General features: G+C 43.0%; 1 protein-coding gene across 1 annotated transcript; it reads right to left on the bottom strand.

The window, feature by feature from the left end:
- Positions 1–852: 852 nt before the first annotated feature.
- Positions 853–2,772, bottom strand: LOC140786663 (allene oxide synthase 2-like). The gene has a single exon (XM_073135265.1). The coding sequence runs from the start codon at positions 2,519–2,521 to the stop codon at positions 1,034–1,036; it is 1,488 nt and encodes a 495-aa protein (XP_072991366.1). The 5' UTR covers positions 2,522–2,772; the 3' UTR covers positions 853–1,033.
- Positions 2,773–3,476: the final 704 nt, after the last annotated feature.

The raw sequence follows: 3,476 nt of genomic DNA, 5'->3' as shown, positions 1-3,476 counted from the left end.
TTCAATATTTTTATATTACTATTTATTATTCTTTTTACAATCAAACAATAAAAAATTTAGAATAAAAAAGTATTTATTTCTAAAATATGTAATTATTTTTATACCAATTCTCTTTATTAGGTAGCCAAACAGGCCCTACTGACTCGCGGTGTAATGTGTGAAGTGTGCACGTCCTCCCATACACATACACGGATACCGATTGCCTGACCAAGTAAGTTTTATTTCCACGTGACCAAATAAAGTCCGGCATATTCTCCTCTGGGATCCACGTGCATGACCATGAACATGAGCGACTAAATCAATTTGCAATTTGATCGTTTAAAACGATACGAGTGTCGTCGGCAGAGGAGAAAATGGATCTGCTTTCTATCTAAATTCCAAATCTGACCATTTTCATTTGACATTGCAGAATGAAAAGCACATGGAAAGATAGTTCAATCAATGACGATTGAAACTTGGATAGTAGAAAATCTGGACAACAATAATTAATCGTGAGTAAAAGTTTATACTTTTCTTTTTCTTTTTCTTTTTCTTTTTTTTGTAAAAAAAAGAGTTGCATGTGATAACTTGACCGAAACTTATTTTTTGAAGATAAAAAAATATGTATAATATTAAGGGGGTGTTTGGTTGTTAAAGAATAGTTATTTTTATTTTTAATATTTAATCATAGAAAATAACTCTGAGGAAATGTATATATATATATATATATATATATATATATATATATATATATATATATATATATATTAAAAGCAGCTGCACTTTCTTTCTTTTTTTTCAAAAGAAAGTCATTTTTATTAAACTCTTCTTTAAACTACTAAAATTTTAAAAAGAGAGTAACATTGAATCCAGCTGTCATTCGCAAATAAAGAGGAGTCGATTGGCATTTCTTTCCTCATCCAACGTACGACATTTATTGAATCCAGATGAAAGCAAAATGGAGACAGGAGCATAAACTTATTTAAAAAGTACTGAGTCGCGACTCCTCCTGAGGGAGAGGGGACCAGATCACTGGATCGTGGCAAGTTTAAGTTTACATGGCGGATGCCTTGGTCAAGCTGGTGACGGTAACTTTAGCCCCGAGCAACTCCTTTCCCACCTCCCCAGTGAAGGTATCGTACCTAAGGAAGAACTCGGCGACGAGCAGCCTGCCGACGAGCACGACGAAGTCCTTCCCGGGGCACTGCTTGTTGTTGACGGTTGGGGTCTCCGTCTCGGGTCCGTTGGACCAGACCACGTACTTGAGGAGCTTCTTGCCCTCGTCCCCGAGGAAACGGTCTCCGACGAACTTGTCGGCGTTGGAGAAGACCATGGGGTCCTTGGTAGCGCAGGGCTGGTAGCCGAACAGCATCTCTCCCTTCTTGACTATGTAGGAGGCGTCGTGACTCCCGATGATCAGGTCCTTCTTCGCGTGCCCGTACTGGAACTTCACTGGCGGATCCAACCGCAGCGCCTCGTACACCACCGAGTTGGTCAGCTCCATCTTTTGTATTGCCGAAAACGTCAGCTTCCCCCCGTCCGCCGCCACCGCCGAACGGATCTCCTGGGCGAGGCGGTTGTGGAACTTGGGGTCGGAGGTGGCGAGGCAGCTCAGGATCCCCGGAAACAGAACTTTCAAGCCGCCGTAGCTGTTGAACACGGTTGCGAAGATCAAGTTGTGGCACGCCTCCTCGCGGGAGAGCCCCAGCTTCAGCGCCGTATCGAGCGCCGATGCCGCCGCGGCGTTGAAGTACTCGTAGAGTGCTTTGTAGTCGGACTTGATGAGGAAGGAGGGGAGGGGGAAAGTGTGCAGGAGCAGCTCCTCCACGGCCATGGGGAGCCCCAGCGTCATGAGTGGGCAGAGCTGGAAGAAGAGCCACTTGGCAGCCTTGCTGGCCCCCGAGGAGCCGAGGGAGGAGTTGTCGGAGGGTCGGACGCCGAAGTAGGCGTCACCGATGAAGTCGAAGGAGGTGACGTCGTTTAGGGCGTTGAAGTCGGACTTGCCGGAGGAGGCGATCTGGGACTCCATTGTGGCGAAGAGAGAGGAGAAGTTGGTGCGGAAGGTGGGGATGACCTGGTCCTTGCGGGAGGCGAGCATGGTGAAGAGGAGCTGCTTGATCTTGGTGTGGTTAGCCTCCGAGGGGTCGAGGTAGGAGCAGACGCGGTATCCGCCGGTCAGAGAGGTGGAGGGCATGTAGGTGCCGGTGAAGACGTCTTTCTTCTCCACCTTGGAGACGTCGAAGAGGACGGGGAAGCTCTTGGCGTCGAGGAGGGCGATGACGCGCGGGTTGGAGGCCATGATGGGGCCCGGCGGCATGTTCAGACGTACCACGGTGGACTTGTACTTGTCCACCCGCGCCTGGAAGAACTTGTCCTGCCCTTGGAAGTAGTAGAAGTCAAGTCGATCCTTGATGGCACCGATCACCGGCATCCCGTAGTCCCCCGGGATCGGCTTCACGGGGAGCTTCATCAGCTCCGCGTCCTCTTCCTGCCAGATCGCTGATGTTTCATCTCCTGCTGCTGGCTGAATCTTACTTGCCATTAATTACTACCTTCAATTGGTTCTTGCCTTTGCTTTCCGCTCTGGGATGAAGCGATGCTCCGGAATGACCTTTATATAGTGATAAAACCGATCACGCTGCAATTATTTTAATACAAACTTAACGCTAGAAGGAGAAGGAGCACGTGGCGACTAATTAAATTAAGTGTCTTTTATATTATTGCCATCCAAAACTTTTGAAAATATCGTATGTGTCACTGCCCAAATGTCATATATTTAAAAAAAATAGCTTACCCTTATATAAATTATTAAAAATAAGTTACAAGTTATTCTATATTATTCCAATACTATAGTTTAAAAGCGACCCCATAAATTTTTGTTTTATCAACTCATGTATCCAGAGTTACTATGATCACTAGTAACATTTTGACTTTAGTGCCAGATAATAAAAAAGTAATTATATTGAGATTTTCAGATAATTTTTAGAAAATTTTATAATTTACACAGTATCGATCCCTTATTTTTTTTTTCTATAAGTATTATTTAACACACTGATATTACTTTAACTAACCCTATTATATAATTTGTATAACTATACTTGCTAATTATTAAAATATCTCCACTACTCCCCCTCTCTACCCCGTTTTGTGGAGTTGGTGGAGCTTGATGTTGAATTTCTAGAGTGTTCTCTTTAGCTGTATGATTAGAATGATGAATAGTTAAAGAGAGGTTTGTCTTTTTTTTTCTTTTTCTTTTTTTGGCTTTACTTGGCTGAGGAAAAGGAACTATTCAATGAGAGAATTTTATTTATTTTTGACTATGGGTTAAACAAGAATAATAGAAGGCTGATTCTCTATAAGTTACAGATAAAGAATGAGTCAATGAGAGATTATTTTTATTTATTTTTGACTATGGGTCGAAACAAGAATAATATGAGTGTGATTCTTTATAAGTTAGAATGAGTCGATGAGAATATGTCAACGAGAGATTTTATTTA

Source organism: Typha latifolia, chromosome 4 (assembly GCF_019914945.1).
Source record: "Typha latifolia isolate L0001 chromosome 4, TyphaL0001v2, whole genome shotgun sequence".
NCBI classification, from domain to species: Eukaryota; Viridiplantae; Streptophyta; class Magnoliopsida; order Poales; family Typhaceae; genus Typha; species Typha latifolia.
This window is presented reverse-complemented; position numbering and strand designations above follow the sequence as displayed.

Bases quoted from the DNA above. Each gene is read 5' to 3' on its own strand.
- LOC140786663 (XM_073135265.1), bottom strand. From the start codon at position 2,521: ATGGCAAGTAAGATTCAGCCAGCAGCAGGAGATGAAACATCAGCGATC.